The following is a 21,199-nucleotide window of genomic DNA, read 5'->3' as shown; positions in this document are numbered from 1 at the left end:
AAGGCCCTGACCCTAGTTGAGACCTATCTAACCACCTTGCAAGCTGGGACCTCCAAGGTGTTGTCATTTGTGGACCTTAAGGTCCTCCGTGGGGCATACCAGGAGAGTCGGTCCCGTAGGTACGTGGGTCCTTGGCAACATAGGGCTTTAAAGGTCAAAACCAGCACCTTAAACCTGACCCTGTACTCCATCGGGAGCCAGTGCAGCTGGTAAAACACTGGATGAATGTGATCCCGCGGCAAGGACCCCATAAGGAGCCTCACCGTGGCATTCTGCACCTGCTGGAATTTCTGGGACAACTTCAAGGGCTGGGATAGCACCCAAGACCCAGAAGCACACAAATTGCTCCTCAACCTGGCTTGTTCAGGGAACAGGGCCTATGCCTTTCTCCACCCCCTAACGCTTGGGCTTATCAAACTAGGGGTGTCCCAAGCCACATGTCTCCACACTTGTCTCACCGGATAGCTGTCACTCTATGCCATTCTCCATCATCAACTGGGTCTTCAGACAGGATGTTCACTTCTCCGCTTCCTAGCTGGTAACTGCAGGAAAAACACGATCAGTGTCAGAGAAGAAGAAGAATTTGATATCCCGCCTTTCACTCCCTTTAAGGGGTCTCAAAGCGGCTCACATTCTCCTTTCCCTTCCTCCCCCACAACAAACACTCTGTGAGGTGAGTGGGGCTGAGAGACTTCAGAGAAGTGTGACTGGCCCAAGGTCACCCAGCAGCTGCATGTGGAGGAGCGGAGACGCGAACCCGGTTACCCAGATTACGAGTCCACCGCTCTTAACCACTACACCACACTGGCCACCCCGGAGCCCCAACGCAGAGCGGCCAATAGCGTGAGCTCTTATGTGGCCTTCCCTCACCTGAACACCAGGTGCCCGTCCTTCAGCCCGAGGCTGATGAAGTCCTTCGCTTTGGCGCTCTCTCCTTCCTCCTGTGGCAGAAAACAAACGTTGTTTCTCCCCTTCTCCTTTCCTTAGGAGATGGCACCCCTAGGGATCAGTGGTGGGTCATCCCATAGAGGAAGAGAAGCATCCTTGGAGCCCATCGACTGTTAAGGAACTGGCACCGTTTCAGGTGCCACGTTTTACTTGTTCCACATTTGTAAGAAATCCCGTCTTTGAGTGTGGCAGCACCGACACTTTGCAACCCCCTGCCTACTGACATCGGTTGGGTGCCTTCACTGTACTCTATTTAGTGCCTGCTAAAAACATATTTTTTAAAGGCAATTGCTTATCCAGACGTGTAAAAATGTTGATAGGCATTTTTAGCTTATGATTGATTTTAGTTAGGCTTAAATAAGAGCAATTCAACAGTGGAACAGTCCCTCGGTAGGTGGCGGACTCTCCATCAGAGGTTTTTAAACTGATGTTGGATGGTCATCTTTCGGGGATTCCTGAGCTGTGATTCCTGTCTTGTAGGGGGTCAGGCTGGACGACCCCTTTGGATCCTTTAGGTAAAAGGTAAAGGTACCCCTGCCCGTTCGGGCCAGTCTTGCCAGACTCTAGGGTTGTGCGCTCATCTCACTCTATAGGCCGGGAGCCAGCGCTGTCGGCAGACACTTCCGGGTCACGTGGCCAGCGTGACAAGCTGCATCTGGCGAGCCAGCGCAGCACACGGAACGCCGTTTACCTTCCCGCTGGTAAGCGGTCCCTATTTATCTACTTGCACCCAGGGGTGCTTTCGAACTGCTAGGTGGGCAGGCGCTGGGACCGAACGACGGGAGCGCATCCCGCCGCGGGGATTCGAACCGCCGACCTTTCGATCGGCAAGTCCTAGGCGCTGAGGTTTTACCCACAGCGCCACCCGCGTCCCAAGATCCTTTGGATTCTTTACAACTCTACAATTCTATGATGGTGATGATGATGATGATGATAAGTCTCTGCGCTGCATAGCGAGGGGGGTCTTATAATCACAGATTCATAGAATTGTGAAGTTGGAAGGGACCCCGAGAGCCATCTAATTCGACCCCCCGGCAATGCAGGAATCTGGACAGAATGCCAGAATGTCTCTTGCCTAATAATAATAATAATAATAATGATAATAATTTATTTATTTATACCCCGCCCATCTGGTTTCCCCAGCCACTCTGGGCGGCTCCCAACGAATTATTAAAAACACGATAAAACTTCGAACATTAAAAACCTCCCTATACAGGGCTGCCTTCAGATTTCTTCTAAAAGTCTGATACTTGTTTATTTCCTTGACATCTGACGGGAGGGCGTTCCACAGGGTGGGTGCCACTACCAAGAAGGCCCTCTGCCTGGTTCCCTGTAACTTGGCCTCTCGAAGTGAGGGAACCTCCAGAAGGCCCTCGGAGCTGGAGCTCAGTGTCCAGGCTGAGCGATGAGGGTGGAGACGCTCCTTCAGGTATACTGGGCTGAGGCCATTTAGGGCTTTCAAGGTCAGCACCAACACTAGCTCCTGCATCACTTTCCTGCAAACCTCCCTGCTACCTTTGCCAAGCTAATTCTGATCAGTGGTGGAGCTTTACCCGGCGCTTTTGCAGGCCTGTCCAGCATCGCAGCAACAAATTCTTCCATTCAACCAGCACATCTGCGCTTGGGTTAGTCAGCCCCCCCTCCCCATGCTCCATTATCTCTGACCCCCTCTAGTCATGCATTTTGGCCTTCCCTTTGCCATGCCACAAAAACCAAGCCAGTAAATACCTCGTTAGCAGCATGCGGCTCAAGGCCCACCTCCCTGGTTGCCTGGGAAGAGAGAGAGAAAAAGAGGAGCACAAGCCACACTGGGGGGGGGGGGGGGTGTGCAAAGCAGACAGCTGAACACAGCATGCCTGGAAAACAGGGGAGAAGCGGCAGAGGTGAACAGCAACGGCATCCATGCAACGGGGCAGGGTGTGCGCATGAGACATGCTGGTGCTGGGAGAAAGCAGCCTTTCTCAAAAGAAGCACATCATGCGCAGGCAACAGCAGAGGAGCCTGTGGGGTCTCGCAGGAACTTGCATGCCGTCAAATCAGCAGGCGGGCTACTCCCGTAAAAGCTTTTTAGTCTGGTTGTTATAGTCAGCTGCTTTCCCAGTGCTGCAAACATCTCTCTCTGCCACGTTGCAGATCAAGCAGATAAAAAAAAAAAAAAAAGGTAAAGGACCCCTGGACGGTTAAGTACAGTCAAAGGCGACTATGGGGTTGTGGCGCTCATCTTGCTTTTCAGGTTAAGGGAGCCAGCATTTGTCCACAGACAGCGTTCCGGGTCATGCAGACAGCATGACTAAACCGCTTCTGGCACAACAGGACACCATGACGGAAACCAGAGCGCACAGAAACGCTGTTTACCTTACCACCGCAGTGGTACCTATTTATCTACTTGTGCTGGTGTGCTTTCAAACTGCTAGGTTGGCAGGAGCTGGGACAGAGCAATGGAAGCTCACTCCGTCATGGGGATTCGAACCGCTGACCTTCCGATCGGCAAGCCCAAGAGGCTCAGTGGTTTAGACCACAGCGCCACCCGCGTCCCAGGTGAAGCAGAGGCTGTCCCCACACTCCTGCTGATCTTTGCAGTGCCAATGATCAAGATGGCACTGGCTTGTGAGGCCTGGCACAAAGACTGCCCTTTATTTACTTGTGATCAGTGAAGAGGCCTCACCAACACTTTGGAGTCACGGGCTGCTGGCATTTTCATCCCCCTGCTCAGTTTTGCCAGGATCCAACTGCCCCTTCGCCCTCCACCCCTCACCCAAAGCTTTACATCTCCTGTTTCCAGTCTCTGTGAGAGGCAGAGAGAAGGCCCCAGGTTCAATTTCCCCATAGCAGGATCCCCTCCCCCCCAAAACCAGTCTGAAACCCTGGAGGGTCCACAGCCAGCCAGTGTAGGCAACACTGAGCTGACGGACCCCTGCTCTGTCGCATTCACTCACCACGCCCTGCCAGAGGAGAAGCCCATTTGCTGAGTTGGTGCGCACTTCCAGCTCGATTGTCTCCGGTGAGTCCGGGAGGCTGCAACCAAGAGGGGAAAAAAGAGACCAAGCGATGAGAGACTGTGCCCATCTCTGTTGCATTAGCCAGTTTCCCCACAGCCATCTGGTTGGTCACTGGGAGAACAGAACGCTGGATGAGATGGCCCTTCGGTCCAATCCAGCAGGGCTCGCATTAGGGACACTCGTTGTAATAGCAGAACCTCCTTGCCCAGGAGCAGTCTACCTCTGAATACCGGGAGATGGGGAACAGCAACTGTAGAGTTGCACTCGTGCCCTGCCTCAAGCACAGGACGCTGGCTTCGATGAGCCACTGGTCGGATCAAGCTGAAGGCACTTATTATTATTATTATTATTATTATTATTATTAATAATATTAATAATAATAATTTTTATTTATACCCCGCCCTCCCCAGCCAAGGCCGGGCTCAGGGTGGATAACAAGCAATAATAAAAACAAGTTGAATTAATACAACTTAAAAACAAAATTAAAATACAACATTAAAATATTGAAACTTCATCGTAGGAGGAAGGGAAAGGAAAAAGGAAAAAGAAAGAGGGAGAGAGAATCAAACTGGCTCCAAGCCAAAGGCCAGGTGGCCTAATGGTGCGGCTAATATTCAGGTACTGCTTATATTCAGGCCAATACGGTATGTTTTTATGCATTTATTTAAAAAAATAAATCATATGCCACTGTATCACAGGAATAGATCACAGTCGTTTGCAACAATATAAAAACATAAACCCATACGGTAAAAGTCCCTCCCCTGAACTCCCTTCTGCATTGGCCTTGGCCTGTTCCCTCCACCGTAAATGGAGCTTGGCAGTGTTCTCCCAGTGCCACTCGAGGCTGGTTGGTCGCCGTTCACCGAATGGCATCAGAGATAACTCACCTCCTGGGGAAAGCGTGGCGCCCCAGGGCCACATAGCCGCCGTCGTGGAAATAGGCACCGTACTGTCCAGGGGCATCTGGTGATAGGGGGAAAAGGAGAATTAGTCTCAGCACCTACTTCAGGGACTCCAGCAAAGACCGAGGGAGAAGCTGAACTGCGGGGATGTTATTGGCTCAGAGATGGAAAGAAGATAAAAGTCCTGACAGAATGGCAGATTAAGTTGACGGATTATGCAGAAATGGCAAAAATGACTGGAGGAATCAGAAACTGGGAAGACCAAAATTTCAACAAGGAATGGGGGAAATGTATACCGTATTTTCTGCCCTATAGGGCGCACCGGCCCATAGGATGCACTTATTTTTTGGGGGGGGAATAAAGGGGGGGAATTATTCCCCCCCCAGCCCCAAAGAGCAAGGAAGCCATGACAGCGAGCGGCTTCGTTTTTAGCCTCAGGGCTGGGGGTCCGGGAGCGAAGGCGAGGTTGCGCAATCTCGCCATCGCTCCCGGAGCTTGCGGGGCTGGGGGCGGGGGAAGCCGGAGCTTCTCCCGACCCCAGCCCCCAGAACGGGTCGAGAGCGATGGTGAAGGTGTGCGCACCTTTACCATCGCTCCCAGAGCTTGCCGGGCTGGGGGGATACCTTCCTGATGCCCCTCTCGCTCTCCAGGCTTCAGCGAAAGCCTGCATTCGCCCCATAGGACGCACACACATTTCCCCTTCATTTTTGGAGGGGAAAAAGTGCGTCCTATAGGGCGAAAAATACGGTAATTTATCTTAAAAACCATTGTAATCAGTTAAAACTGTTAGCAGGACTGGAAGAACACAGTTTAATGGTGTAGTTTAATGGAGACCTAAAAGATTTGGATTATTATAAAAGATGCAGGAGGAAAGGACCAGTGCTCCGCCCCCCCCTAAAAATAAATAAATAGGGGTACAGTGGTGCCTCACAAGACGAAATTAATTCGTTCTGCGAGTTTTTTCGTTCTACGAGTTTTTTCGTCTTGCGAAGCACCAATGTGTATTGACGGTTTCACATAGGAATGCATTGGCGTTTGGTCTTGCAAAGCAAGCCCATAAGGAAATCCGTCTTGCGAAGCAACTCAAAAAACCAAAAACTCTTTCGTCTTGCGAGTTTTTCATCTTCCGAGGCATTCGTCTTGTGGGGCACCACTGTACTCTCGTTTTCCTACTCCTATTGAAATACTGCCCCTCAATGAGGCCAAACTTAGATTCACAACATGCTTAGGGGTATGCGTCCCCCCAGAAAAAAAAAAAGCACTGGAAAGGACTATCAACAGGACCCACAAAGGGGAGGAGGGAAGTTCTTTGGAATCTTGTTTTTATGTTATATATTCATTGGATATGTGATTGTAAAACTCTGATCTGAAAACCAAATAAACAAATTTAAAAAGGAAAAAAGAGAAGCTGAACTGGTTTTCTGGAAGTGTCAAATGGCTTTGGATCATCAAAGCATCTTCTGCCCAGATGACATGGTTATCTGAAGTGGCTTCACTACAAGAGAAATCCTCCTTAGCTCCCAGTCAGGACTTTGTCTGCAAAGAAGCATCTTCACCCCAGAAGAAGCAGAAGCAGGTGGCGCAAAGAGGGGGCCTGAGACGTACCATTTCCTCCGCTGCCCTCGGGAGTCCACTCGGTATTTGACTGGTGCTGCGATGCATCTGCGTGGCAGAGAAACAGGCACTCGCTTTACACAGCAGAAGACAACTTTCTTCCGGGGTGACAGCGGCGGAGGAGGCAGTTTGCCTCTGCGGCTCCATGCTCTGGCCAGCCATCACCCTTAGACTTACCGTGTTCACAGTATAATCCCAGGAAGCCAGGAGGGCAGACACAAGCTGTGTCTTTGCAGATGCCCCCGTTGAGGCAGGGCTGCTGGAGCTGGCACTGGACCTCAGACACCTCGCAGCGCTCCCCTGAAGAGCGAGAGAGAAACACACCGTCGTAAAGAGGATGGAGAGGGAGAGATGGGCGAGGGCGGACTTGCATGATGCGCAAGGCTAAGGGCTTATCCACACTTATCTTTAGCCCCACTCTTTCCAAGCAACAGGTCTGCACTTTAAAGCTCCATGTCTGAGCGCCTTTTTTTCTTTCTTTTTTGCTCCAGAGCATTTCCTGCGAAAACTCACTCTTTAAAGCTGATCTGGAGCAAACAGCTACCTTCGTTCTCAAACTTAATCTGTTCTGGAAATCCGTTCCAAAACCATAGCGTTCCAAAATCATGGCGCGCTTTACCACACAAAGTAATGCAAAATGGATTCATCCATTCCAGACTTCTAAAAACAACCCCTAAAACAGCCATTGAACATGAATTTTACTATCTAACGAGACCATGGATCCACAAAATGAAAGCAATAAACAATGTACTGCAGCCACACAATCAATCAATCAGTAGCTGAACTGGGTTCCACACAGTCACAAAAACAAAACAAAAGAGCTGCAAAAACAAAAACGCAAAATAAATAGCAAAAACAGACAGACCTCAGCATAACACTCAAAACAGAAGCGCGGCACTCAAATTGGAAGCGTAACACTCAAAACAGAGTGTTTCGGCTTCCGAGAAAAGTTTGCAAACCTGAACACTTACTTCCGGGTTTGCAGTGTTTGGGTTCCAAGTTGCTCGAGTACCAAGGTGTTTGAGAACCAAGGTACCACTGTATTTGGCTTTTCATGGATTGCACTTGGCTCCGAATCAGCTTTAAAGAGCGGGTTTTCGCAGGGAAAGCTCCAGAGCAATAAAGAGAGGGCTAAAACAGAGCTTTAAAGTGTGGACCTCTTGCTGGGAAGCACGGAGGAAAAGGTATGTGGGGGGGGGGAGGAACCCCAGGAAGCTCTGGAAAAACTGCAAGAGACTTTTTACCGGCCGTCATGCCCTCTCGCATCCCTCTGTGGCACTCTCACCTTTGTAGCCATCCAGACACAAGCACTGGAACTCGTACTCGCCGGTCAGCAAGCATTTGCCACCGTGCAGGCAGGGCCTGCGGTCGCAAGGGGAGCTGTCAAAGCACTGCGAGATGCTGCGGCTCTCCAGGAAGCTGTACGAAATGTCCACCTTCTTCCCGTTGATCGAGACCTGGGGTGGGAAGACGCAAACAGCTTCAGCTTCCAGTCAGAGCGCATGGATCTTGCTGGCCAGCCCCTTCCCTTCCAAGGAGGAAGTGTGGACTGTCCACCACAAAGCAGGGAGGGGGAACCGGCAGCTCCTCTCCCCACTGCCGTCGTGCCCCCCAGTTGCTCACCTCCCCGATGCACCCGTAGAAGTGGCTGGAGACGTTGGCAGCCGCCGGCAGCCTGACGGCGTCGTCGACGCCCCCCAGGTACATGGAAGTGCGGAGGTTCAGGCCCTGGCTTTTGCCCGGCGAGGACCTCTTGACGGGCCGGTCATCGTTCACCTGCAGAGTGCCGTCTTTGTTCAGCCGCTCGGCAGTGATCCTGTGCCACTGTTCCAGCTCTAGGGGCTTTGCGCTCCGAAGGATGGCCGTTCCTAAAATGAAGGAATGGGTTTCTGTGCAGTCAGTTTGAAATGGGACCCCAAAACCCACTTTTCTTCCTTCTCCAAAGGAGCATTTCTAAAATGCATTAACTTGAGCTGTTGAGCAAATGCATAAGAAGAACAAAGCTGTATAAACAAAGCTCTCTCCTTTATCAGTCACGGCAATGGATGACCTTGGCTGTTCCAGTGGAGTAGGGATGACATGTCTGGGTCTTATCTTAATACACTCTGACGCACAGACCTAGTCCGGGAACAGCGCCAGAGTGTGTTCTTGGAGTTGGTGACCTCTTGCTCCAAGATAAGAGTATAGGAACAGGAATACCCCTTTATGGTCAGAAGTACAGGAAGGAAAACCCTTTTATGGTTAAGAGTACTGGAGCAGGAACATCTGTGATGTCAACCTGCGTGTACAAGCTGACGTGGCTGGATTCCTGGGGAAGGGGGAGAGGGTGCCTGGAGGATATATATACTGCGTGAAATCTCTCATTTCTTTGGACTTGCTGTGGACTGACCACGCAAGTGCCTTTCTGCTGCTCTAGAGAGCAGAAATAAAGAACTCTTTCTCTGAACCAACCCTCGGTGTCATTTGACTTCCTTCCTCCCGTCCGGGAGCAACACAGAGCCCACCAATTGGTAAAGTCTAATAAGGCTACAAAAAGAGGGCCGGGAACGTGAGTTTGGATTCTGGAGTGGGGGAAGATTCTCCCTGCAACAATCAGCCCATCTGATGTACCCCCAAAGTTAAGAACGTACCGTACTTTTCAGTGTATAAGACGAGGTTTTTTCCTGAGAAAATAATGTCAAAAGTTGGGACTTTTCTTAGACACGGATAGTGCAGTGTTTGGACGGGGGATTGGTTTCTGCCGCAAGCAGGAGATTGTCAGCGGCGAATTTGTTGGTGGCTGTGGCAAGGGCTGCTGTTGATTTGCCGGTGCTGTGGCAATTGGGCGGGCGATTGGCGGTGGCTGTTGGTTAGCGGGCTGGCGACTGGTGTGTTTTATGATGCGCACGATTGTCGTGGTCGGTCTGGCGGGTGAGTGATTTTTGGCAATCCCCCCCCCCCCAAAAAAAGGCTCAGCAACTCTGGGCAATCTCCCCCCCCCCCATTTACTTAATTTAGAGACCGCCAAAATACCGTCTTATACATGGAAAAATATGGTAAGTGTCTGGGACTGGTCTGTGGAAGAGGGCTGGGATACGACCCCTCCTTCTCCTCTGCCTCTTTCGGAAAAGGAGGGAGAGTGGGAAGAATCAACCCCCCCCCCCTTCTCCAATAGCTGCAAGAAGAGACTGAGACAGGACTAATTTATGACAGGACAGAAAACTACCAAGTTTTGAGGTACAGTGGTACCTCGGGTTACAAACACTTTGGGTTACAGACGCCGCTGACCCAGAAGTAGTACCTCAGGTCAAGAACTTTACCTCAGGATGAGAACAGAAATTGCACAGTGGTGGCGCGGCGGCGGCGGCAGGCGGCCCAATTAGCTAAAGTGGCACCTCCAGTTAAGAACAGACCTCTAGAAAGATTTAGGTTCGTAACCAGAGGTACCACTGTAATGAGAGGAGGAGGAGGAGTTGGAGAACAGATAGGAGACACATCCTTAGAGAGCCTGGGAACCCCCCCCTTTTTTTTTTACTATTACCAGTTATCATCATTATTTTATTATCCACCCTATGCCCTAAGGCCTCGGGGCAAAATTAAAACAATACTAAAAAAACAGCTTAGAACAAATTAACAGCCATAAAAAATAAGCTGGGTCCTCAAAACATACACCTTAAGGGTCAAAAACAGGCTGGCGTCATCAGCATTTGCTGGAAGCTGCACAATGAAGGTGCCAGGAGCAGTGGCGTAGCGTGGGTTGTCAGCACCCAGGGCAAGGCAAGTAATTTGCGCCCCCGAACCCGTGGATTTGCGCCCCCTAACCCTAACCCCCAGATGTTGCGCCCGGTGCGGCCGGCACCCCCTGCACCCCCCACGCTACGCCACTGGCCAGGAGGGAGTTCCCACTGCTCAAGGGCTGCTGCAGAGAAGGCCCTGTCCTGTACCACTGCCCCCCTTGAGCCTCTGAGGACGACCACCAAGAAGGCAGATCCCAGCACCTGAGAGGCGCTGCTGGGGATGATTCAGCCTTTCGGGTATCTGTTTTAGCAACGGGGAGGGATTTTTTACCTGAGCCCAGCTCGTAGCGGAACTCCAAGTGCCCGTTGACCATGCTGAGCGAGACAAAATCTGCCACGGGGGAGCCATCCCCGCCGCTGAAGAGGATGAGGCCATCGGGGGACAGCGGCTTGATCTCGAGGTCCACGCGCAGCTCGTAGTGGATGTTGGTGAGGGGAGGGTAGGAGATGAAGGCGTCGCCCCCGTGGAAATAGGGCACGGTTACCGTGGTGCCTGCAGCAAAGAGGAGGGCGGTGGGGTCAGCCTGGGACTTTGCTCAGGCTTTGCCCTAGCCACTGGGGGGTGGGGGCCCAGCGTGTCTCCCTTACTCACCGTCCATGCACTTCTCTCCGTATTTCCCAAGGAGGCAGCGGCAAGTGTAGCCTTGCCCAGTGGCTCGGTTAACACAGGTGGCGTCGGGACCGCAGGCCTCTGTGAGGGAAGGGAGGGTCATTTGGTAAGACTCTGGGCGGCAGTGTCAGGGACTGGGCAGAGAAGGAATAGAGGAGACCGCCTGAAATCCTGACCCTTCCAGGGAGGAGGAAGAGCAAGACAGTATAGATTTACAATGGGGGGTTGGTGGAAGGTTGCAGCTCAGAGGCAGATGAGGGGGAAAGCTGGGAAATAATGGGAGAGACAGAACAACACCTGGCTGACATGTTGTCATTAGAAAGCATTCCAGACCCTCCATCTCCCAGAACCCAGCAAGCCTTAAAAGCAGGCTCACCCCAGAGGACAGGATCACACTTCAAAACGACCTTGACAGATTAGAGAACTGGGCAAAAACAAACAAGATGAATTTTAACAGGGAGAAATGTAAAGTATTGCACTTGGGCAAAAAAAATGAGAGGCACAAATACAAGATGGGTGACACCTGGCTTGAGAGCAGTACATGTGAAAAGGATCTAGGAGTCTTGGTTGACCACAAACTTGACATGAGCCAACAGTGTGACACGGCAGCTAAAAAAGCCAATGCAGTTCTGGGCTGCATCAATAGGAGTATAGCATCTAGATCAAGGGAAGTAATAGTGCCACTGTATTCTGCTCTGGTCAGACCTCACCTGGAGTACTGTGTCCAGTTCTGGGCACCACAGTTCAAGAAGGACACTGACAAACTGGAACGTGTCCAGAGGAGGGCAACCAAAATGGTCAAAGGCCTGGAAAAGATGCCTTATGAGGAATGGCTAAGGGAGCTGGGCATGTTTAGCCTGGAGAAGAGGAGGTTAAGGGGTGATATGATAGCCATGTTCAAATATATAAAAGGATGTCACACAGAGGAGGGAGAAAGGTTGTTTTCTGCTTCTCCGGAGAAGCGGACACGGAGCAATGGATCCAAACTACAAGAAAGAAGATTCCACCTAAACGTTAGGAAGAACTTCCTGACAGTAAGAGCTGTTCGACAGTGGAATTTGCTGCCAAGGAGTGTGGTGGAGTCCCCTTCTTTGGAGGTCTTTAAGCAGAGGCTTGACAACCATATGTCAGGAGTGCTCTGATGGTGTTTCCTGCTTGGCAGGGGGTTGGACTCGATGGCCCTTGTGGTCTCTTCCAACTCTATGATTCTATGATTCTAAAGAGCTCAAAGACAGAGGGCACATAGCAGCACCCATAGAAGAGGTGATGATGACGACGAATGAGGAAGCTGTTGGAGAGATGGGCAGGTGGAGATTCACTCGGGACAACACCATTATCCAAGAGGCTGGTTCTATAGCCTCTCTCTGTAAAGTTTGAAATGAAAAAGGATGGTAAGAAACTTTTCCATGTCTTTATACTTTCCTGGGCAACCAGCCGGGAGCCGCAGACAGCATCCTGACAGGCAGAGGGCCGGGAGTCAGGGTTCCCTGTCTGCCCCCTGAACTTAGAAAGCTGCCTTATACAGAGTCAGGCCACTGGTCCTTCTACGTCAGCATCCAAAGTGGGACCATGTCAGAAAAGGGTGGGAGGTGCAAATCTGCAGGACCCACCCCCAGAATCAAACCCCAAATCTAGCTGAGTATTGTCCATTAATTATTGTTAATATCTGCCCTTACCGCCATAAAGTGGATAGGGTTAGGGGTTAACCTAACCCTAATGTACAGCATTAATGATAAATCAGCACATGCTATTAAGGTAAGGTTAGGGACGCAGGTGGCACTGTGGGTAAAAGCCTCAGCGCCTAGGGCTTGCCGATTGAAAGGTCGGCGGTTCGAATCCCCGCGGTGGGGTGCGCTCCTGTCGTTTGGTCCCAGCGCCTGCCAACCTAGCAGTTCAAAAGCACGTCAAAGTGCAAGTAGATAAATAGGGACTGCTTACTAGCGGGAAGGTAAACGGCGTTTCCGTCTGCGGCTCTGGCTTGCCAGAGCAGCGATGTCACGCTGGCCACGTGACCCGGAAATGTCTCCGGACAGCGCTGGCCCCCGGCCTCTTGAGTGAGATGGGCGCACAACCCTAGAGTCTGTCAAGACTGGCCCGTATGGGCAGGGGTACCTTTACCTTTATTAAGGTAAGACGGGGAATATGCAGGAAGAATGATTTTGAGGAGATAAGGCAGCTGTGTAGAATTTGTACTGTTAAAATGGAAACGGAACATTGCAAGAGATGTTGAAATTTTGGGAGGTTGGGGAGTTATGATGGCCTGGTCTCGGGGTGGGGTGCACATTTTTATTCTTATTTATTTTTGATTATTACTTTGACAAAATAAAAAATAAAATTATAAAAAGTACATTATTAAAACAGTTTAAAACCAATTCCCGAATAAATAAAAGTGTCAGCATTGCTCGGCAGTGGCTCTCCAAGGTTTCAGCCCTACCAGGAGATACTGCTGAGGACCAAACCTGGGGCCTTCTGCATGCCAAGCAAATGATGTGCCCCTGAGCCACGGCCCTTCCTCCTAAAGGACGCCCAGTCTTGTCCCTGCCACGTGATGTGCCACATGGAAACAGGGACAGTCGCATCTTACCTGGATGGCAGCGTAGGGCCTGGGGGTGTTCGCAGTTGCTTCCAGCAAATCCCTGTGGGCACTCGCACACATAGCTGCTGCTCTCTGAGTCCCTGCAGACGCCTCCATTCTGCCAAGGGGAGGGAAGGGAAAATCTGGTGGACTGGCAGCCGAGACCACATAACACTGCTCCTGAAAGACCTTCATTGGCTCCCAGTACGTTTCCGAGCACAATTCAAAGTGTCGGTGCTGACCTTTAAAGCCCTAAACAGCCTCGGTCCAGTATACCTGAAGGAGTGTCTCCACCCCCATCATTCAGCCCGGACACTGAGGTCCAGCTCCGAGGGCTTTCTGGTGGTTCCCTCGCTGCAAGAAGCCAAGTCACAGGGAACCAGGCAGAGGGCCTTCTCGGTAGTGGCCCCCGCCTTGTGGAACGCCCTCCCATCAGATGTCAAGGAAATAAACAACTATCTGACTTTTAGAATACATCTGAAAGCAGCTAAGGTTAGGGAAGTTTTTAATGTTTGATGTATTATCATGTTTTTAATGTTCTGTTGGGAGCCGCCCAGAGTGGCTGGGGAAACCCAGCCAGATGGGCAGAGTAGAAAGAAAGAAAGAAAGAAAGAAAGAAAGAAAGAAAGAAAGAAAGAAAGAAAGAAAGGAAAAGAAGAGAAGAGTTTGGATTTGATATCCCGCTTTATCACTACCCAAAGGAGTCTCAAAGTGGCTAACAATCTCATTTCATCTCCTCCCCCACAACAAACACTCCATAATTATTCCAATCACCTGCCATGTCCAACCAGGGCTGGCCACGGGGAATGCAGCGAGCAACGAGGCCGAATTCTGCTCCCCTCTATAAAACGCAGAGGCCGCACACATGCAGCGCGCTTACCTGGCACGGACGGTCCTGGCAGGTGGGGCAGTTGGAGACGCCGTGAGCTTGCAGGTCAAAGTCTTTGAAGATAACTTCCTTCCCTTGGATGATCAGCTGCCGAACGCATCCTAAGAGGGGAAGGAGAGCGAGCCGATGGGAGGTTGCGGGAGAGATTGGCGGTAGGGGCGAGGGAGGAATCAGTGGGAGCGAAAAGGTGTGCCAACGAAGCAGGGGTGAGCTGGCAAGGCCTCTGTGTGAGGTAGCTGTACATCTTGGGACACCCCCCCCCCGTAAATACCGTATTTTTCGCTCTATTGGACGCACCGGACCATAGGACGCACCGGACCATAGGAGGGGGAGAACAGGGAAAAAATATTTTTTCCTTGTTCTCCCCCTGTAAAACAAGGTGCGTTCAAGGTGCATTCACCGGAGCCTATGGAGCTGTTCCGTCTCGCTGTTCTGCCCTCCGTCTCGCTGTTCTGGCTTGGGGACAGCCTCGCTAGCCTCTGCAGGAGAGCAGGGTGAACGCACCCCGCTTTCCTGGAGAGGCTTTGCGCGCAGCCGCCCCAAGCCAGAACAGCGAGACGGAGGGCTCAGTCTCACTGTTCTGGCTTGAGGACAGCCTCGCTAGCCTCTGCAGGAGAGCAGGGTGAACGCACCCCGCTTTCCTGGAGAGGCTTTGCACGCAGCCGCCCCAAGCCAGAACAGCGAGACGGAGCCCTCTGTCTCGCTGTTCTGGCTTGGGGACAGCCTTGCTAGCCTCTGCAGGAGAGCGGGGTGAACGCACCCCGCTTTCCTGGAGAGGCTTTGCACGCAGCCGCCCCAAGCCAGAACAGCGAGACGGAGGGCTCCGTCTCACTGTTCTGGCTTGGGGACAGCCTCTCTAGCCTCTGCAGGAGAGCGGGGTGAACGCACCCCGCTTTCCTGGAAAGGCTTTGCGCCCAGCCGCCCCAAGCCAGAACAGCGAGACGGAGCCCTCTGTCTCGCTGTTCTGGCTTGGGGACAGCCTCGCTAGCCTCTGCAGGAGAGCGGGGTGAACGCACCCCGCTTTCCTGGAGAGGCTTTGCGCGCAGCCGCCCCAAGCCAGAACAGCGAGACGGAGCCCTCTGTCTCGCTGTTCTGGCTTGGGGACAGCCTCGCTAGCCTCTGCAGGAGAGCGGGGTGAACGCACCCCGCTTTCCTGGAGAGGCTTTGCGCCCAGCCGCCCCAAGCCAGAACAGCGAGACGGAGGGCTCCGTCTCGCTGTTCTGGCTTGGGGACAGCCTCGCTAGCCTCTGCAGGAGAGCGGGGTGAATGCACCCCGCTTTCCTGGAGAGGCTTTGCGCCCAGCCGCCCCAAGCCAGAACAGCGAGACGGAGCCCTCTGTCTCGCTGTTCTGGCTTGGGGACAGCCTCGCTAGCCTCTGCAGGAGAGCGGGGTGAACGCACCCCGCTTTCCTGGAGAGGCTTTGCGCGCAGCCGCCCCAAGCCAGAACAGCGAGACGGAGCCCTCTGTCTCGCTGTTCTGGCTTGGGGACAGCCTCGCTAGCCTCTGCAGGAGAGCGGGGTGAACGCACCCCGCTTTCCTGGAGAGGCTTTGCGCGCAGCCGCCCCAAGCCAGAACAGCGAGACGGAGCCCTCCGTCTCGCTGTTCTGGCTTGGGGACAGCCTTGCTAGCCTCTGCAGGAGAGCGGGGTGAACGCACCCCGCTTTCCTGGAGAGGCTTTGCACGCAGCCGCCCCAAGCCAGAACAGCGAGACGGAGCCCTCTGTCTCGCTGTTCTGGCTTGGGGACAGCCTTGCTAGCCTCTGCAGGAGAGCGGGGTGAACGCACCCCGCTTTCCTGGAGAGGCTTTGCACGCAGCCGCCCCAAGCCAGAACAGCGAGACGGAGGGCTCCGTCTCACTGTTCTGGCTTGGGGACAGCCTCTCTAGCCTCTGCAGGAGAGCGGGGTGAATGCACCCCGCTTTCCTGGAGAGGCTTTGCGCCCAGCCGTCCCCAAGCTAGAACAGCAAGACGGAGCCCTCCGCAGCGCTCCGTCTCCCTGTTCTGCCTTTCAGCTTAGCGGCGCAGCCTGCATTCGCTCTATAGGACGCACACACATTTCCCCTTAATTTTTGGAGGGGAAAAAGTGCGTCCTATAGAGCGAAAAATACGGTACCCACTGCTCATATAAATGAGGAGAGACAGTGGTGATGCTGTGGTTGGTGGTGGTGGTGGGGGCTAAGAATGGGGCAACCCAGATTCCTGCATCTCACTGGCTGTGGCCCTGTGCCTAATCCACCCACCTCACAGGGTTGTTGCTTGCTTGGAAGAAACGGGGGGGTTGAAAAACTCATTTTATCCCTCCAAAAGGTACAAATGCAATGGTTTAGCGAGCACCCTTTTCTACCACTGCCCGCATCTGTTATTTAGGGTGACAACCTCTGGGGGAAAAGGGAAGCCAGCCACTCCCCAAAGGTGCTTGCTACCTGGGGGCAGCTTTCTTTAGGACAAACACAGCTGTCTGTCAGGGTTCAGGGAATCTGCTTCCTCCCCCCCCCCCCATGGCAGCAGATAAGAAGATCAAAGAAAGGAATGCCTTACCAGTTAGAAATTTAATAATCACAGTGAGAGAACAAAGAACACATCTCCTAGAAATGGCGGTGCTCCCAATTAAGGATCACACACCCTTCCACCCCTATTAATCTATGTCATTCGTACGTCTTGTAATCTAAGCTTGTACCCTCTGTGCTTTCTGTTCTGAGACTTTCTGAGCTCTTCTTGACCTTGGGCTGAGCAGAGGAATGCTGTCCAGAGACTGTGAATCTGTTATCTCTCTCTCTCTTCCAGTATTTCTTCTCCTAGCTGTTTCCCAATCAGTATTTCCCAGCTTCTGCCTTCTGAACTGTGCCCCTCGGCAAACCACTGTTCCAAATCTATACTGTCCTCCTGCTCCTAGGAAGATTCAGGAGGGGAGGGGTGGCTCCCACCATTCCTCCTCAGTGTGGTCCCTGACATCCTGCCCGGGTGCACCCTGCCACAAATCACAGACAACCCCTTGCATATATTGGCTGCTTTGTCCTCAGAAGGTGGTGGTCTCTCCTTCATTGGAGGTTTTCAGCCAGAGGCTGGATGAATATTTGTCAGGGATTCTTCAGATACGATTCATGCACTTCAGGGGGGCTGCACTAGATGACGCTTGGGAGGCTGACTTCCAACCTTACAATTCTATGACTGTGAAGCTCTCACCAATGAAACCGCTGGTCAGGCCTGTCTTTGCAGTAGCAGCGTAGTTGGGATACCCGCCAAGGTACAGCCCCTCGTTGAGGTCCAGACCTTGGAATTTGCCCTGGGGAAGATAGATTATTATTATTATTACTATTATTACTATTACTATTATTATTATTATTACTACTACTACTACTACTACTACTACTATTACTATTATTATTACTACTACTACTACTATTATATCACCCTTTATCCAGGGGTCTCAGGGCAGTTCACAGAATAAAACAAAATACATAATAAAAATAAAAATAACAACTCAATAGCCCCCCCCCCCCGAAAGGTGCCACATTTTAAAAGGGCATAGGATGTCAAACAGATCAACCAAAGGCCTGGTTAAAAAGGAACATTTTTTGCCTGGCACCGAAAGGTGTATAATGAAGGCGCCAGGTGAACTTCCCTGGGGAGAGCATTCCACAGACGGGGAGCCACTGCAGAGAAGGCCCCGTTCTCGTTTTGCCACTCTTCGGGATTTCTCGAGAAGGAGGCACACGAACGAGGGCCTCAGAAGATGATCTCAGGGTCCAGGTAGGTTCATATGGAAAGAGGAAGTTCTTGAGGTATTGTGATCCTGAGCTGTTTAAGGCTTTATAGGTCAAAACTAGCACTTTGAATTGGGCCATGAAACTAATTGGTAGCCAGTGCAGTTGGACCAGGATCGGTGTAATATGCTCAAACCGTCTTGCTCCAGTGAGCAACCTGGCTGATGAATTCTGCACCAGCTTTCCGGATTGTCTTCAGAGGCAGCCCTACGCATTGCACTAATCTAACCTTGAGTTTACCAGAACATAGACAATAGTAGTTAGGCATAGCTGGGCCACCAGCCAAAGCTGATAGAAGGCACTCTGTGCCACTGAGGCCACCTGAGCCTTGAGCAACAGCAAAGGATCCAGGAGGACCCCAAGCTGTGAACCTGCTCCTTCAGAGGAAGTGTACCCCCATCAAGAGCAGGCAACCTCCCATCTATTCGGTCTAGAGAACCACCCACTAAGATTGCCTCTGTCTTATCTGGATTGAGCTTCAGTTTGTTGGCTCTCATCCAGTCCATCACACAGAAATGTAGACCTAGCAAAAGTAGGTCTCCAACAGGAAACACCAGTTTGCAGGGGGCCACTCCATCTTGGCCCTGCTCGCCATCCTGCTCCCGGTACCCAATGCCTTTGGGCCTGGTCCGGTAGCCACTGGCAAGTACAGAATGCAGCGCTCAGACCCACAGATGGGGTGCAGATGCCCAGCAGCATGTTGACACCCTGGATAGAGCACTTGCACTGGCTTATAACGCTGCCCCTTTCAGCAGCCACATTCCAGAGAGATTTCCCACAGGTGGGAGAAACCGCCCCTACCCTCTCCACCTTGAGCCTGCCACTCACCTGGGACGTGCCGTTGACGGGAGGGTGGTTGTCCAAAACGAGAGAGCCCTGGGTGAGGTTGCGGTACAGCCGGACGGTGTGGAATTCGCCCAGCTTGATGATGGAAGGGTGCCGGATGGTGGCCATGCCAGAGCCAGCGTCGAACCTGCAATGCCAAGACAGTTCAGGAGGGTCAAAACTGTCTCGGATCAAAACAGTTCAGGAGGGTCAAAACTGTCTCGCCCACTCCATTAGACCCTGGCATGCCTTGCAAGACCCCTTCGGCAAGCTAGACCATTTTGGCGCAGGCCACTTCGGAGGCCCGCGTCTCACAGCTCTGGGTTCGGAAGCAGGAAAGGATGGGTTGAGGCTAGAACTGACACCCAGCCAGAAAGTGGGTGCTGAGATAAGGACCCACAGCCTCTCACCTGAGCTCCGGCCGGCCCCCAACCAGTCCAAAGGACACGAAGTCCGTGCCTGTGTTCTTCTTCTGCCCGTTGTACACCAGCATCCCTGCCAAAAGCACAAAGGAAGGTGAGCGGTTTCTGCGGGGCATGGGTTTGCTCAGCTCACAGCTTCAGCACCAGGGAGCTACTTGCAGCCGAGCCATCCTCCGACGCCTGGAAAAGGCAGCCTGGCCGGGGTCCCCAGCTCCATGCAGTGCTCAGAGCCCTCCACTGCCACCCACGCAAGCGGCCTATTTGTGGACGAGCCACAAAAGGTGGTGCCGACCAGCCTGCGAGACCACAACATTGTGTTATGCTCCCTTTGGTACCCAAACCCACAGCATGGCAGGCGGCCCCCATGGCACAACAAGTGAATGCCAAGATCCACCTGGGCTTCCTGTCCCTGGGATGCAACACGGCGCCGCTTCCTGGTAAGGAAGGGGGAATATCCCACCTGCCTGGGCAAGGAACTGGGGTTAGGCAGGGCCTCAAAAGAAGCAGCCTGGCTGGCAAGGCGTTAGGCGGATCGGTGAGCAGGTGGATAGGGGCCGGGAGGGCTCCTGAGTCCCGGGGTGAAGACACAGTGGCTCCGCCAGTGGACTGGTTAGTTTGCCAAGGGGCACACTTTTCACAACACACACGCGGGCACGAGGCTCCATCGCCGCAAGGGTTAAGGGAGGCGCCTAGGACTGGCTAGAAGGAAGCGGCAGCCCAGCAGAAACGAGACTTACCTGAGTAAAGCATGAGAGCTGGATAGGGAGGGGAAAGGAGGGAGTAGAGACGAAGGGGGAGGAAGAGGTACGGAGGAGAGAGAGAGGAAGAGAGACGGAGAGAAAGGTAAGACGAGTTGGGAGGAAAGGCAAGAGGGAAAACGAGAGTGGTGAGAGAGAGATTCCCAGGAAAGAGAGCACTCGGGCCTCTGCCAGCAAGGAGAAAGGTGGCTGGTTGTACCCAAAAAGGGACCAAGGAGCTCATATACTAAGATAGCCATACAGTGGTGCCCTGCAAGACGAATGCCTCGCAAGACGGAAAACCCGCTAGACGAAAGGGTTTTGCGTTTTGGAGCTGCTTCGCAAAACGAATTTGCTATGGGCTTGCTTCGCAAGACGAAAATGTCTTGCGAGTTCCTGCGGGGGGGTTTTCCCTCCCCCCCCCCTTTTCCCAAACCGCTAAGCCGCTTAACAGCTGATCGCTAAGCCGCTTATCAGCTGATCCACTAAGCCCGCTAAGCCGCTAATAGCCTTTTAGCAGCTAGTCCGCTAATCCCTTAAGCCTTTAATAGCCGCTAATAGCCGCTAAACCGCTAATAGCGCTAATCCGCTAATGGTCTTGCTTCGCAAGACGGAAAAAAGCGCAAGACGAAGAGACTCGCGGAACGGATTCTTTTCGTCTTGCGAGGCACCACTGTATTTCAAAAAGTAAAAACCAGGGCACCCCAAAATTGTTTCAAAAAACGCCACTTTATGATTGATCCAGGACAAAACGCTGCATTTTGGAAATCCCTCCCAGATGTCAATTCTGCCTTTGAAATCCCAATATGGCAGCCCTATCGTATACTGTACTTGTGGGGAAGCTCTGGAGTGCCTACATTTGAGGGGGGGAGGCGACACACAGCAGTCCTGCCCCCAAGGGCCTCCCCACCTGCCCCAGCACCTGCGCTTACCGTCAGGTGTGTCCGGTCGGAAGGTGATCTCGATCGCGAACGTCTTGTAGGCGTCTTTCATGGTCGGCAGGACAAGGAAGGACTGAGGATTCTGGGTGAAATATGGCACCACCCGCTCTACAAGCAGAGGAAGGGCAGGGGGGGTCAGGGGACTGGGCAGCTACAGCCATTTCCCAGCTCCCTCATCCTTTCTAGTTGAGGAATGGCC

The 21,199-nt window shown here is 52.5% G+C and overlaps 1 protein-coding gene across 5 annotated transcripts in view; it reads right to left on the bottom strand.

The window, feature by feature from the left end:
• The window catches only part of HSPG2 (heparan sulfate proteoglycan 2), a 223,502-nt gene that overhangs the window by 5,454 nt on the left and 196,849 nt on the right, over positions 1-21,199 (bottom strand). For 3 of the 5 annotated variants that reach the window (XM_083453540.1, XM_083453541.1, XM_083453542.1), the window contains 18 exons: positions 20,992-21,108; positions 20,060-20,077; positions 19,311-19,395; positions 18,904-19,048; positions 17,495-17,594; positions 14,305-14,414; positions 13,434-13,542; positions 10,832-10,930; positions 10,511-10,732; positions 8,087-8,331; positions 7,749-7,920; positions 6,641-6,763; positions 6,455-6,511; positions 4,835-4,910; positions 3,885-3,963; positions 2,677-2,718; positions 871-941; positions 459-542 (listed from right to left, as the gene is read on the bottom strand). In XM_083453540.1, coding sequence (XP_083309666.1) covers positions 459-542; positions 871-941; positions 2,677-2,718; positions 3,885-3,963; positions 4,835-4,910; positions 6,455-6,511; positions 6,641-6,763; positions 7,749-7,920; positions 8,087-8,331; positions 10,511-10,732; positions 10,832-10,930; positions 13,434-13,542; positions 14,305-14,414; positions 17,495-17,594; positions 18,904-19,048; positions 19,311-19,395; positions 20,060-20,077; positions 20,992-21,108 — 1,954 coding nt within the window. The remainder of the gene's footprint in view (positions 1-458; positions 543-870; positions 942-2,676; positions 2,719-3,884; positions 3,964-4,834; positions 4,911-6,454; positions 6,512-6,640; positions 6,764-7,748; positions 7,921-8,086; positions 8,332-10,510; positions 10,733-10,831; positions 10,931-13,433; positions 13,543-14,304; positions 14,415-17,494; positions 17,595-18,903; positions 19,049-19,310; positions 19,396-20,059; positions 20,078-20,991; positions 21,109-21,199) is intronic. The other 2 variants (XM_083453544.1, XM_083453543.1) reach the window with 2 other exon arrangements.

Source organism: Podarcis tiliguerta (genome assembly GCF_965153285.1).
Source record: "Podarcis tiliguerta genome assembly, chromosome: 8".
NCBI classification, from domain to species: domain Eukaryota; kingdom Metazoa; phylum Chordata; class Lepidosauria; order Squamata; family Lacertidae; genus Podarcis; species Podarcis tiliguerta.
The sequence above is the reverse complement of the archived record's forward strand: the minus strand, read 5'-3'. Positions and strand labels throughout refer to the sequence as shown.